The following is a 15,145-nucleotide window of genomic DNA, read 5'->3' as shown; positions in this document are numbered from 1 at the left end:
GCTAAACTATCTCACCTCATCCCCTCTTGGGGTCCTACAGGCCCTGCAGAGAGCAGTTTGCAATCTGTTACGCCCCCTGGAGCCTCGTCAATAGGGCACGTATGCGCTGAACATCTTTTAAGTAAACTAAACCTGGAACAAAACCTGCTCCGGAGCAGGTTATGTTCAGAGAGCAATTTGCTATGGCTTCTTACATACCTTGATATTTACCTCCGTTTTTGGATCCAAAATTTAAGGTTATCCACTTACTTACCCTTAACTAACCCAGGTATGTCACATAACCTGCTTTCTGGAATACCCCCAGGACTGCTATGTAATGGAGCATCAGTAATAATGCAGGTCAGGAGTTCTGAGGAGCCAGCAAAGGAATCATGTTAAATGTGTACTGTACTGCCATTTTATATAAAGATTATATGACTGAAAGTAACGCAAGTCCACTGAAGGTGAGTTAAATGCAAACCCAAGTGCAGTTTATTGAAAGCGAATACAAACCAAACTAAAACATGGCATAACAGACTTCAGAACTGAACAGACTTGACTATGAACAGAACAGGGTTATGACAAACGATGGGTTACACTAACAAAGCTTGACAAGAGACATAACATAACACAAAAGGGGCACGTGACAGGATCAGGAAATCACATGACAAAACCCAGAACATTACTGTGACATGAAAACCTAAATCTGATACAAAACCAAACGTAACACTGAATATGTAATATATATTACAAATAATAAGTGTAATGATGTGTGATGACCAATGATGTTACAGGTGGATGGTCAGTGATGTTGACTGGTTGCTGGCAGGTGGAGGACTGGTGATGGCTGGGTGTTGGAACAATGGTTTCTCCAAGTGTTTCCATTGCAACGACCAATGGATTCGACCTTTGGAGCAGTTAGCTGGTTGCTGGATGTTGAAGCTTGGCTACTGTTGGTCTTTTTTAATCTTTTTGGATTGGCTCTTTCTTCCAAGATGTGCATCTTTTAAGTGTTTTTTTTTTTGGTGTACTCCACCGCATAATGGAAGCCTGCAGGAGAGTGACTGAGTTGGGGAGCTCCATGAGGGAGGAACTGGTCTTAGTCCTAAATAGTTCCTTCTTGGGAGGGACGACAAAGAGCACCTGTCTTGAACTCTTTAAAGGAACACGCCGACTTTTTGGGGCTTTAACTTATTCACCGTATCCCCTAGAGTTAGATAAGTCCATACATACCTTTTTCATCTCCGTGCGTGCCGTTACTCTGTCTGACACATAGCTTAGCACAGGGGTGCCCAATCCTGCTCCTGCCAATCGACTGTCCTGCACAGTTCATCTCCAACCCTAATCAAACACACCTGCCTTTAATTTTCAAGTGATCATGAAGACCTTAATTGGTTGCTTCAGGTGTGTTTGATTAGGGTTGGAGATTAACTGTGCAGGACAGTCGATCGATCGGCAGGAGCAGGATTGGGCACCCCTGGCTTAGCACAAAGACTGGAGGTAAATGGCTCCAGCTAGCCTTCTGCTCTCATTATGTGCTAAAATAACGCCAACATGTTCCTATTTACATGTTGTGATTTGTATAGTCACAGTGTGTACAAATAACAAGGTCACATGAGACACAGCCATCTTCTAACCATATACACACTGGGAACTATATTCTCAGAAGGAGAAGCACTGCTACTTCTGCGGAGTGATTTACTCCAACTCTGAGCGAACTCTCTGCTCCTCACCATGGGGCTTCTCAGGTGCTGTGAGCAAATCACTTCGCCCAAGTAGCAGTGCTTCGACACAGTTATGGCATGCACGGAGATGAGAAGGGTATGTATGGACTTATTTAACTCAGGGGGATACGGTGAATAAGCTAAAGTCCCACAAAGTCGCTGTGTTCCTTTAAAGTTCACTAAGATACTGTTTTCTCCAGCAGGATTGTCATCATTGTGCTGTGTTGCCGTTTTGGATTTTTCACATGCTGGCAAGGGCTTTAATTGAATGGCAAGATGACAGTCAGATCGAACCAATGATCAACTTTCACCATGAACACAGTCAGGTAGGACAGAAGGTGGTTTTCTTGCTGCACCATGTACTTGTTGCCCTACTGGATACACTGGGAGCAAGACCAACCTTCATTTTATCAAAGTGACCAGAGACAATTTGCCTGTGAGCATGTGCAACTCCACACTTGGAGTGATTGACATTTCATCCAAGGACAACGCACACTTCCTTTCAAGGTCTGTCAATCCATCTTCCTTTAGTTTTAGGAAAGCAAAGATCTCTGTTAACAGACCAGGCTCACATTTAACACATTGCATCTTTCTTTGCAGGGTTCTGATTCCTGAAATGTTAACACCTTCTTAACTGTGCCATTGCTCCAATGCCTTAATTAGTCTGCCTAGTGCCTTAATTTGGTCTGTTGAAAAAGTTAATATTTTGTCCCCAATTGTCTTCTTAAAGAGCTGCATTTTCCCTATTTTCTTGCTGCCTTTGCTTTCTTGGTGTTTTTTTTGTTTGTTTTTTTGTCTTTTTATATATATAATTTATTTAAATATGAAATTGACTGACTGGTAGTGTCACATGTCCCTGTCTTTCCTCACTAGCCATGCCTTCTCTTTCTTCACTGTCACTTTCTATTCTCTCAGTGTCCTCATCTCTTTTCTCATTTTGTTTCCACCGTTCAAGTAGCTTGCCCATCAATCCATCAGTTATTGGTTCCAGAAGATACTGCTGAAGCCCTCCTTCAAGTCTAGACCCACCAACTTCAGAGCTAGCACTAAGTAAAGTGTCATACATATCATCAATCAGTTTCTTCTGGCCTGGGGCCTTTTTGAAAGGGTACAGCAATCAAATGACCAAGGTGGTGTCAAATGAAAATGCATGTGATTTGTATCTTAAATCCAGAAGACAATCCTCCACTTTTGCAAACCGATTGTTGAGACTCTCCAACAACTGTTTCATTGTTTTAACCCCATGAGAGGAAGGGCCTTGGCTGCTGAGCAGCATCTACAGATCTTTGACAGATGGGATGATGAACGACACTGAACTTTTGTAGTGGCTCATCTCAAGGGTCTCAATATTACAGGAAAGTTCCACTGCTTAGGCTGGCGAACCCACAATGCTCACTTAGCATATATGTTCAAAGCCCATTTTTACTCTTGCATCCTGACCACCATGTGCTAAGTGAAATCCAATCGGATTGGGCCAGCCTGGATGATGGCTTGTACAGGTAGGCCAAGCTCCTGCTGGATCCGTGCTAGACGCTGTTTGGCTGATAATGAATTATTAAAATGGGTATCACACCTTCTCAGCACTTATATAATATTTTGAACAACTCGTACGTAAGTTAAGGCCATCATTGACAACAAGATGTAATGTGAGGGCACTGCAGATCACGTCAGGCAGTTCAGTAATTCTCATACCTTTAAAAATGGTAGCACCACTGTCCCGGAGAACAAGAACCGCTCTATCTTTGTCAATTTACCATTGTTCCAGCATGCCTCACTAATGCACTCCCCAGTGTGTTGTCAAATCATTGCTTCATGTTCAGAATTACTTGTCTGTGAATCCACTAATCATCAATGAAATGGCATATTAGACTCATTAGGGATTCAGGTGCACCAGACCAGCAGTCTGTGGAAAAAGCCAAGTTATAATCTGCTTTATCAGGCTTTAGCAGCACTTTAACCTTTTCAACTATTCTGCTGTGAATACTGGTTAACAACTCGTTGCAGCAGAACTTTTCAATCTTCAGTGTATCTCTTGGTTCTGCAGAAGCCATGAATCTCTGAAATCCTTTCTTTCCAAATATTGTGAGAGGTTGATTTTCTGTAGCAATTATCATTGTAAGCATCATGTCAAGTGCATCAGATGTCTTCCACTTTGTCTGCTTTTCAAACATTTTGTGAGGTGTAGTTTGAAAGTCTTGATGCCTTTTTAACCCCAAGCTTACATTCCTTTGGAATTCTTTGCACTCTTCCACTCTTGGTAATGATTGTATGAACTAAGTCCATACTTGTTTTTTTCCTCCTTTTAGTCATCTTAAAAACAAAAAGGTGTTGAAAATTAGTAGTCTTCCATATTACACAAATAAAACATATTTTTTATGTCTTAACAGCAGCAGCAACACTAATATTAACCATGGGAACAATACATATTAATACAAGACAAAGGCTGTAATGGCGGTCTTATGTGCGACTCTCAATAAGGCCATTTACTGGTGTATCCGGTATTACAAAACCGATATCCGATTATAGAAACATACTTAACCAGCAGAAAAATATTGGTTCATCTCTAGAAGAGACCATGGTGGAGCTGGCAGAGAGAGAGTAGGAAGAACTACTGTATTGAACCAGAGACAATAACTGTGAAGTGTTGGGACAATTACAGACTGTGGATTTATCTCTATTTATTAAACTGCAAATACTTTGTGCATGTCTGAAACTTAACTGATTAAATAATAAATACATTTAAAAAACAAAAACAAAAATATCTGCAATACAGTATGCCTTTTAAATAAAGCAACATGCAGCATATTCTCAATGTTTCTTCTGGACTAAAGAACAGACTCTACTCCTCAGCACAATGGTGACCCACAAAACTCAGACAACAGAAACCCTTTAAATCCCAACAGAACATTAAACACTAACAGATCTCTCAAGATCTCCGCAGAGGAGGGTTAAACACTACCAGCTTCTCTTATTACTAACCAGATTGACTTCATTTCTGTCATACATCTACAGAAGTTATTATTGAGAATTAACTGAGGTTTAGATGTTGATGGAATTATTGAAAATAATAACGTTTCCAGTTACCATTATGGTGATCGGTGTTTGCTTTAGTGTTTACTCTATCTCTGCTGAGATCTTGAGTTAGTGTTTAATGTTCTGTTGGGATTTAAATGGTTTCTGTTGTCTGAGTTTTGTGGTTCACCATTGTGCTGAAGAGTCTAGAAAAAGACCAAGAAACACTGATGATATGCTGCATGTTGCTTTATTTAAAAGGCGATAATCTACTGCAGCGATAATCTACTTAACTACTTTAAGTTGATGTTTTATTTATTTATTCAGTTAAGTTTCAGTTTAATAAATAGAAATAAATGCACAGTCTATCATTGTCCCAACACTCTTATGTCTTGGTATTAACTACTAACAACTTTGAGTAAAACATCCTTTGAGAAATTTAAGGCAATCGTTTTCCACATTTTGTCCACTTTTTCTAAGTACACTCAACTAATTACATTTTACAGTGTAAATATTGTAAATACATTTTTCAATAAATGAAAAGCGTCCATTCCTTATGTATTATTCAATATATTGTAATAACACATTAACGCAATATATTATTTCATATATCTTTCAGTATATTTACAATATATTGATCATAAATATATGGAAATATATCTTCGTTCTGTAAGGTTATACGTCGTTAAAAATACGTCAACAAAGACCACATTTGAACTAGTTTAACATTGCACAGAGGTCGAATATCGGACATCCAGAAGACGTCATAAAAAGATTAATAAAACATAACGTCATAAAAACGTTCATTCTGGCTCTTCAGGGGATGTCTTCTCAATGTATGACAAAGACGTAAAAAATACGTCTTTTGGACGTAACTTTGATCAGTGGGTAACCTCTCAGGTGTCATTAAAAATATTTTAATTTGTAATGCAAATATTAACCAAAGGCTTATGGGTTTGGATTGACATAGCATGAGGTGTGGAACTATCCTAAGGGACCATTTAAAGAATAAAGAAAAATCTAGATAAAAGGTTTAGATTGACCAGATGATCAGAAGTTCGTTAGACTGACTAATCAAAACTTAAGTGTTCATTTAATAAAAAAAGTGAATAATTTACATTAAAAGTTGGCGTTTTTGGAACACATCTGGAACACATCTTTTGCAATGAAACATATACATTTTCTAATTTCATGACCAAACATAATCTGATCAGACATGTCTATATGAGAGATTAAACTTTGATTTAATACTCACCTTATTGAAAGGCAATTCAGGTAGGCTTATTTATTAGAAAACATGACAAACTTTTTGTTTCACGTCGTTATATTTTAGTAACCTCACGACGGAGGAAAGTTTACTGCGGATTCAGGGACGTGAAAACATGTTGTACCATCCTAATGATTGCATAACCATCACCCTTAACCCGTTGCACTTTGAAATGAATTATTTCACGTTGCATGTGCAGTATTACAAAACATTTTTTAGAAGCGTCCACTGCTTCATCAGGTGGATATCTATTTTTGTAAAACTTACACTGCTTTATACTACCACAACGCGAAATAAGGACACACTACTACATATTTGAAACTACAAAAAAATAATCACTACAGATAAATATGATTTTATTTATCCACGCAAAATACATTTACAATTTTTTTTCTGGTCTCTCCCCTCTCAGCGGAATGGACCAGTCGAGTGTGGATGACGGAGGAGTGACATCACGTCAGTTTTCCGCATCGCGTGAATCTCTTGTCAGTACTGAAGGGAGCAGGTAAGAACTTTTCTCAAACTTCTGTGTTTTAAAACTCTCTCTTAAAGTTGGTATCAACATAGAAGTCAACTTTCTGCGTTTAGACGCCGCTAAAGATTTGCAGTGCATTAGTATTGTGTGTCTTTAGTTCTCAGTTTGTTGTTCTTCAGTTTTATAGAAACAGTAAACAATCAAAAAGACCTCAAACTACACATTTAATGAGTTTTGATGCAGAGTTTACTTTTACAGTTTAGATTTCCCATGTTTGCTCAACATTTTAGTAAGCTCATTGATTTCCACATATTTTTTACGTTTACAGTTAGCCTATATATACCCTGTGGTTTGGTCATTTAATAAGTAGTTTTCTGCATTTTTGAGGAAGTAACAGTTAACTAATACTAGTCACAAGCATGAACCGTGTTATTAATTTGGCTTAATTATTATTATTATTCATTATTATTCATGGATTCACATAATGTTGATGATGCATAACTTCTTGCCTTAAATGTAAAAAAAAGTGTGAAATGTGAATATTTAGTGCAATTTCACATAATTCATGAATTAACTAACTAAAATACTATGATTATACTTAAATACAATAGTAATTATGTGTACAAAATAAATGTAATCAAAATCTGAGTTGGAACATCATGCTTATGTACAACAGTTTTGCAAAGATGTTTGGTGTACTGCACTTTTCTTTCTTCTAGAGATATTTGCAGTTTACTCCAATAATTTCTATCACTATTAATTGTTTGGTCTTCTGTGACACGTCAGTTTTGCGCATGAAATGCCTAATCATGTTTATCATGTTCCTGATGCTGACAAAGCGTTTTTTTTTTTTTTTTTTTACACGTGGTTTGACAGATTTGTCAAATGCAAGGTTCACAATTTTTTTTCTTCCTCTTTATTTTCATGATGGGAGCATGAATTATGGGCCAGTAATTTTAAAGCTGCTGTATTTAGTAAGAAAATGAAGTGCTAAATACGGGCAACATCTACCACATTTGAGTTTATGTACTTGATAAATCTGACAACCTTTATAGTCCTCCTTGTATGTCAACAACTTGAGTTTTTAAAATTATGTAATTTATGTTGTAGAAAAAAGCATGCAAAGATTATGAAAGCCCATTTCCACCACATAAGAAAAAAAGCATATCTGGTAAGTCATAATTATGAGAAGAAAAGTCTAGCCTAAATTATGACTAAAACTTTCTGTCATAATTTTTTTTTTATCTCAGAATTATGACTTTTTATCTCATAATTTTGATTTAGTATGTCATGATTTTTATTTAATATGTCATAATTCCGACTTTTCATCTCATAATTTTGATTTAGAGCATGCTTTTTTTTTCTTATGTGGCGGAAATGGGCTTTCAAAAGTAATGTTAACACAGCTTGGCTATTTTAAAATTGACATCATTACTGAACAGCTCTATTTCCAATGACTTTAATAAGTTCCAGTATTAATGACTTTTACAGTACCTTTCTCTCAGATGACAGTGAAACTATATGTCTCTTAATATTACTGCACTGATAGGTTGGTATAGGAGCCCGGTTGCTATGGTGGTGATGTGGACTTTGTAGGCTGAACATGGCAATGTTTATAAGCAAAGCTGTGAGATAAAAGAAGTGTTGTTTGCCATCAGGTGATAAAGAAGGTTGGATATTAATTTCATTGATGGTTTGTCTTATTTGGATCAGTTTGTTTTGACATTAAGGAATACTTACATTTAAGTTGAATATTCAAGTGTTTGTTTTTGGATGAATAGCTAAATGAATGAATAATGCTTGAAACCAGAGAGGATTTGTTTGAGCTTACTAGGCTTGTCATGATAAGTTAACAGACCGGTTATACTGATTATGTGGGGCAATACCAGTATGAAATTTTATACCGGTTTAAAAGGGGGAGAATTATGAATGAAACTTACTTTGATAACAACAGTTATTATGTCATTATAGGGACACATGCAAATGATAAACTTTCACTCTAGGATGGTTCAACTTTGCAGTTAATCTGTGAATCACATGCGTTCTGAACCTGGGGTCAGCTGATCACGTATCAGCTATGACCCCTATACTTGACTTTGCACATGACAAGCACAAATGTGACTATTGTGGAAGCGCACATCGCCATATCGATGCTAAACGATACATCGTGCAACCATATTAGACGAGAAGCGCATTTAATAAAGATTTTACCGTGGAAATGAACAACAATAGCAGCAGTTAATTAGAGACAGCAGTCAATTCATAGTTTTCACGTGACTATGGGGGGGAATATAGCTAAGCCTGATTTCAAACTCTGAATTGAATTCACAAAAAAGACAAGTAAACAGTCAGTAATAAAATAAGAACAAATAAACAATTTACAAGCAGTAGCACAAATAAATAAAATAGAAAAAAGACACAAATAAAATAAACAGTGCTTTAAGTTTTTTCTTTTTTTTCCCCCAGGTAGGTCTAATAATGATGGTATTGAGGTAATAAATAGTCTACTAAAGAAATTTAATAAGAAATCAAATGTAAAATAATACTGGATGGTCTTCCTTGAATAAATTAAATAAGATTAATCCTTACAATTAAGGTTACAAAAGTTAGTCATTCAAGAGCAGTGATGTAAATCAAACAACAAAAGACAAAGAAAAAACCAGAGACAGGCGCAGGATTATTAGGCTGCTGTCACTTTAAGAGCTGCATGGATCCAATATACTGTTACACATCTTTCTCAACTGTATACATTCACTTAAGACAAACCCGACTGTGTTTACGTGCGGTCACGGCGGCGGCAGCTGTTTGTGAGGCGGCCTTATGTATGTGACACTTCCTGTCTCGAGATAGGTCTGACTGCAGAACCGCAGAACCATACGTCATAGCAGTGTGAGGATGACAGCGCCAGCCTGACAGTCTGATGCCGGAAAATGTTATATCTCAAATATGATAAATTATAAGAATTAAGTTTTGTCCTATTAACAAAATACAGTATACTACTATTAACAAATGTTAATAGTTTTTTAAAAGTTAAAATTATACTTTATCCATTTTTTTTGTTGAGTCAAATGATTAACAATAGAAATTGAACAAAGCTTAAAAAAATAAAATAAAATAATGATATGAAAACAAAGGTTGAGCATTTGAACATTTGATTTAATTGCTCCAAATAAATAATAGTGATTAAATAAAAATACAAAATCGAACTAAATAATAAATAAGTTATACAAAATAAAATCAAACCAAAGAAAATAAATATTATAAAAGTTATGCAGGCACACATTTAACAATAATTCTCAAGTGAAAAATAAATCAAAACTCCATACAAATGGAGTTAACCCTGAGGCGCCTTTCATCTCCTTTAACTCCAACCCTACTCAAACTTATCCTATGTGTTTGCATGTTTAATCGGATGCATTTATACATATGAAATATTATTATAACAAAATATAAATACAGAAATATATAATTGTTTGTGTTTTGTTAGCTTAAGTTTCAGTGTGGATTGTTTGTGTAACCTTTAGACGTTAATGAAGATAATTTAATATTTTGTCTAAATCATGCAGAAAACCATCTAATTCCAAAGGGACTACTATTAAATATGTGTACCTTGAAATGCAATGCAAGTCGCTTTGGATAAAAGCGTCTGCCAAATGGATAAATGTAAAATAATATCTATTGCCACTGTATATTAAAAAATAACTCCAGATGTTCATACCTCCATGAACAACAGCCTTTTTAAAGTGGATTTGAATGTGATTATTCAATTTGTCCCGTTTTGTCTGTTTAAAAATACTGCTATCACAAAACGGGCAGTGAACATTTCTGCAGCATGTTGTGCATTGCTCCAAAGGTGTTAGCGCTGAACCTCTCTGAATTATGTGGTTCTGTAGGTGAAATAAAATACAATTAATGCAATTCTCATGGTCAGAAAATGTAATAAATGCCATAAAATACAACGCTTAACAACAAATTAAATCACAAACCATAAATATGTAACCTAACAGAGTGATACAATCCAACTGTGAAATAACAATACATGATCAAGTGCCATCGTCACAATTCTCACTTAGTCACATTTATTAAGTCAAGTCACCTTTATTTATATAGCACTTTTTACAATACAGATTGTTTCAAAGCAGCTTTACACAGATCATAGGAAAATAATGCAACAAAGTTTGTCTCGGCAGATCTAGAACAAAATAGTGTCATAATCCATCTTAAAGGGATAGTTCACTTTGAAATTAAATTTTGGTATGTTTTAGCTTACCTCAAGGGCATCCAAGATGTAGGTGTCTTTTTTTCCGCAGTAGTTTCAATTTTGATATTTTTAGGTCAAACCGTTCTTGTCTGTCAGTCATATAATGCAGGTCGATGGTCACCACCTCAAAGAGCATGCACAGAGTCCAAATCAAACAATTCCCCATCGTAAGTACACATTGATGGCCCAAGACACGAAACGAGCGGTTTGTGTGAGAAAACGAACAGTATTTATTTCGGTAGAACAGTAGAACGGTTTCGCAGTAGCCAATGCGACATCTAGTGTATATATCTATACCTGCCCACGCTTCTCAGATCACTTGGTGTTGTGATCAAGAGTTCAAGAGCTGTGTTCAAGAGGTAAAAACGATATAAATACTGTTCGTTTTCTCACACAAAGTGCTTGCTCTTTGAGACAGTGACCATCGACCTGCATTATATGACTGACAGACAAGAACGGTTTGACCTAAAAATATCAAAATTGAAACTACTGCGGAAAAAAAGACACCTACATCTTGGATGCCCTTGAGGTAAGCTAAAACATACCAACATTTAATTTCAAAGTGAACTATCCCTTTAAGTAGGTTCAGTGTTGATTCATTTCTGTTGTAAAAAAGTTATTCATTCAGTTAATGAATCTATATAACGTTACGTTAGCCATTCTGGAGAAAACTGTGATGTTATCATCCAGCTCAGTTCAGTTCTCATATAATGGTGTCAATGACAGATCAATAGTATTGTTGAATATTAACTTACAAAATACTTAGAGCCGTTTTGTATAAGCGTAACGTTAAGTATGTTGTATCCAACAAAGATATAACTTATTTTTAGCTTCTTCTCTTCTTCTTTTCCTTGTTCTACCGTGTTAAACATGAACTCCGTCTACTTCCGGCATCAGACTTTGACCCCGCCCACTTCCGGCATCAGACTTTGACCCCGCCCACTTCCGGCATCAGACTGTCAGGCTGTCACGCGTCTTTTGCGTCGTCAACATGAGATCGGCCTTTAAAGAGACCGCAGATCAAACTTCCCAAAGCGATTATCGGCCGATAGCGATCTTCCAAATTCAGTATGCACCTCTTATTTTCTTTATTTTTATTTGACAGTAGTCCTTTTTCCCCCTGAACATAACACATACTGAACGCACCGAGACCGTAACCCTAAAACCGTGATAAAAACCGAACCGTGAGTAATTTGAACTGTTACACCCCTAATGTACAGGCAAGCAGATGAACCTAGAATATGAACGCAATGCGCAAAGTTATGTTTTCCCATCGATTATTTTTTATTTATTTTTAAATGCAAAATGCATGATATAATGCAATCGCAATGTAGTGTGTTGCGTTCATATTCTTGGCTCATCTGCTTGCCTGTATCGTCAGTAAGGTGTATATTGAATTTAATCTTTTAAGCTCACTGTCTGAGTACATTAGTGTTTGTTTTAGACTGTCCCGCTTTTAGCCTATAGCGCTGGTGCTGTATGGAACCCTACACTTGCAGTTCTTCCTTCTTTTGAGAGGTGATATAAATATTTGTGGCTTGAATCAGATGGTAAAAATGACAGGCCTGTGCTGCTGTTCTATGGTTATTTTGCAAATCTTGGCAAGGCAAGGCAAGTTTATTTATATAGCACATTTCATACACAATGGCAATTCAAAGTGCTTTACATAGAAGAAATTAAAATAATGAAAAGAAATAAGAATAATTAAAACAGTTTAGAAAAATAAAATAAAATTCAGTACTTTTAAAAAATAAAAAAAAGAATATTATTATAGATCTTTCCTTCAAAGGATTCCCTTAAGACTTAAATCTTCTTTTAACCTTCAATCTTCTTACGACTTCCATCTATCAACTTTCCTTTAACTTTCTTTTCTCCCTCATTTACTCACACGTTCTTTTCACTTTCTTTAGCACTGCGTTCACATTCTTTCTCAGACGAAAGCTTTAATATCGTCATTTAAATACTGTTCTACTTTCAAACCCACATTAATACACGTCACTTTCACATTATCACCTTCTGAGTGGGCATTTACAGTTACGGGCTAAATGCCCTGCTGACATAGGAGAAATTAAAATAATTAAAAGAAATAAGAATAATTAAAACAGTTTAGAAAAATAAAATAAAATACAGTACAGTACAAACAGTCGGACGAACAGCGGCACAGTGCTCATTCAGTAAATGCACAGCTAAACAGAAGTGTTTTGAGTCTGGATTTGAATGTGACTACTGTAGGAGCACATCTGATCTCTTCTGGAAGCTGGTTCCAGCTGTGGCTGGCATAATAGCTAAAAGCAAATCTTGTGACTGAACCCTCCTTTTTGTTAAGGACATCAGAGTTCATCGTTCATTCCACACAGACACTACTCTGACACCTCACTTTTTGGATAAACTAATTCTTTAAGTGTGTAAATTCACACTTTGTGTTTATTTTTTTACTCATTGATTCATTTTTTTAAACGTGGGTACCACGTATTGTGGCACTTAAATTATTATTTTTTTTTAATGATTAATAGTTTTGACTTATAGAACGTGTATATCATACTGTATTGTGTGGCAAGACTAGTGCATACCTTGGTTTTTATTTATATTTAGTTTGCCTTAGATAAAACTGTCCGTGCAAGGTTACTAAATGTGTGATTGCACCTTACATGGATGAGACTTACAGATGTTAATGCATTTGCCAAAATGTCCTTTTTAGATGATCCAAAATTTTCATGAGTGTAACGAGTGTGTGTTATGTGCTTTTGTCTTAATGCAGCTGTGCTCCTCGTATCAATGGCAGACACACAGCCCAATCCCTCCACTCAGCCGGAGCTGCTGGAGGAGGACGAGCCCTTCTTCAGTAACCTGGACCTCTTCCTCTTCTCCCTCATCGCTGGCCTGCTCATCTACTGGCTGATATTCCGCAGAAAACCTGAACCCATCCCAGAGTTTAAAAAAATAGAGACTGCGTGAGTACCTGACATGTTCATCAAAATAAGTCATGTATGGTTTCTCCACCCTGCTGTCCAGATGAGGAGTAGAGCACATTAGAATGGAAAATTGGCCAAATCTTCTCTTGTAAAAAATCTTGGATATCTTTTTTTTTTTTTAAATAGGTCATTGTGTGACTGTTGGGTCATATTTCACCACAAAATTTAAAGAATTGTTTTTTGTATAAAGGTAATGAAGCTTATTTTTAAGATAATTATGTGTATATATATATATACATTTTTGTATTTATTATTATAAAAAAAATTTTTTTAAGCTACCGTAATGAGAATTATTTAAATTGTAAAGTGCAACTGCGGGCACATCATGGAGTTTGTTTTTCTCAGCATTTGAGGTATAAACAAGACAAAAGGAGTATTTTGAGAAATGAAATTGACCGCAATCATTGTAGTCTTCCTGCTAAAACGCAGTCCTCCTGGAAACATTTTGTGTGTTTTGTATGCCGTGCTTCATTCTGCTGACGCAGGAGTTGCAGGGAATGTTTATTGCTTGATAGCCTTGGGTAATGTCATTGGCAAAGGTCTTCCTCAATGCCAGACATTATAGTCAGTCCTGAGCTTTTCAAGAGAGATAACATACTGAAGAACTTCTTCATGGTTGAAGGACACGTTTTGTGCTTCATTTATCTCTCTCCCATTCATCACCTGGCTTAAGAGAGCGGCAGGAATAGAGGGGGGGGGGGGGGGGGGGGGTAGAGTTGGGGGTGTTACTTGAATTAAAAAAAACAAATCAATAAATTCCATAAATGGTTCAGTAAATAATAGCCTAATAATTCATTAATCATATAATAATTCAGCCAATCAAACAGAATAGTAGCAAACCTTGAACATTTTTTATTCAAACATTTGTATTTTTGCAAAGCATTCCCACTTGTTACCAATGGGCTGTATGCAAATTAAAAAATAAATTAAATTAAAAGTTTAAATAAAATATTTAGCTTGCACCATTTTGAGGTATTATACCAGACCTACTAAAATATTAGGTAAGTGAGGACCAGACATCAGTTCTCACTGGTGGAAAAATGATGAAAACTGTATCTGATATTATGTTTCTTAAATACTTTAATAAACATACCATGCAATTTTAATACTTTTATAATGACCCTCCTTTTTCATCAAAGATTTGTTTCCAGTAAGTCCCAAATAGCAGACTTGTGGTTTTGTGGTCCTCACTTTGTGTGAATGGCATTGGTTGTCATGTGTCTTGTGACCAGTTGAGGTGCGGCAGAAGTAAAGTAACTTCAAGCTGTATTTGATGTTTAAACAGTTTGCAGGTTAAATGCATATCAATATGACGCGTGACACTATCAATATGAACACAAAACTATAGTGATAGCGTGATAAGCCAATCACAGTGTGTTGAAGGTATGACCTCTCCTCCTGTGAACCTTTGCCTAGTCTATAGCTGCGTTTACATGCACCCTCATAATGCGATTT

General features: G+C 36.2%; 1 protein-coding gene and 1 long non-coding RNA gene across 2 annotated transcripts in view; one reads left to right on the top strand and one right to left on the bottom strand.

Annotated features, from left to right (window-relative positions):
• Positions 1-443: 443 nt before the first annotated feature.
• On the bottom strand, positions 444-6,137 carry LOC309506045. The gene is made up of 2 exons (XR_014208621.1): positions 5,971-6,137; positions 444-4,013 (listed from the first exon to the last, which is right to left on the bottom strand). It is a non-coding gene; the product is annotated as an uncharacterized lncRNA (long non-coding RNA).
• A 268-nt stretch (positions 6,138-6,405) lies between these two features.
• Positions 6,406-15,145, top strand: part of porb (P450 (cytochrome) oxidoreductase b) — a 39,621-nt gene continuing 30,881 nt past the window's right edge. The window contains exons 1-2 of the mRNA XM_082180641.1: positions 6,406-6,487; positions 13,477-13,669. Of these exons, the coding sequence (XP_082036767.1) occupies positions 13,494-13,669 (176 nt within the window). The 5' untranslated portion in view covers positions 6,406-6,487; positions 13,477-13,493. The remainder of the gene's footprint in view (positions 6,488-13,476; positions 13,670-15,145) is intronic.

This window comes from Leuciscus leuciscus, assembly GCF_965113295.1.
Source record: "Leuciscus leuciscus genome assembly, chromosome: 9".
Taxonomy (NCBI): Eukaryota; Metazoa; Chordata; class Actinopteri; order Cypriniformes; family Leuciscidae; genus Leuciscus; species Leuciscus leuciscus.
This window is presented reverse-complemented; position numbering and strand designations above follow the sequence as displayed.